A 415-nucleotide genomic window follows, 5' to 3' on the forward strand; every position below is an offset into this window, starting at 1 on the left:
TGGCTCCCTCTCCAAGCAGGGTCCAGCTGTCGCCCTCTCCGCTTCCGTCCGCTCGCCCCGGGCTTTTGCTCCCAGGGGGATCTCGGGGGAGCTCAGGCTGGGGCTGAGCTCGGTTTGGGGGGGTGGCGAGGAGCTTTTTGTGCTTGCTCTCACCCCAAGCGAAACACAGCCGTGCCCTTCCCCGAGGGGACACCTTGGGACACCAGAAATAACAACCGGGTCAAACCCTTCCCCCGGGAGCACGCTGCGTCCCCAACGCCGTCCAGACCCAGCTCCCTGTCCTCACGCCTTCCCCTCTGCCCTCCCCAGAGCTGGAATTATCCACCAAAAAGAAACCCAAGCAGCTCCTGAAATCCCTGGAGGCCTACGTGAACCGAAGCCCCGTGGCGGACGGCCTCCGACAGCCCTCCCCTCC

General features: G+C 65.1%; 1 protein-coding gene across 1 annotated transcript in view; it reads left to right on the forward strand.

Annotated features, from left to right (window-relative positions):
• The window catches only part of ELMOD3 (ELMO domain containing 3), a 16,898-nt gene that overhangs the window by 7,892 nt on the left and 8,591 nt on the right, over positions 1–415 (forward strand). Inside the window, exon 10 of the mRNA XM_035889429.1 lies at positions 310–412. Coding sequence (XP_035745322.1) covers positions 310–412 — 103 coding nt within the window. The remainder of the gene's footprint in view (positions 1–309; positions 413–415) is intronic.

The sequence above is a fragment of the Egretta garzetta genome, unplaced genomic scaffold, assembly GCF_000687185.1.
Source record: "Egretta garzetta isolate BGI_Z169 unplaced genomic scaffold, ASM68718v1 scaffold1162, whole genome shotgun sequence".
NCBI lineage: Eukaryota > Metazoa > Chordata > Aves > Pelecaniformes > Ardeidae > Egretta > Egretta garzetta.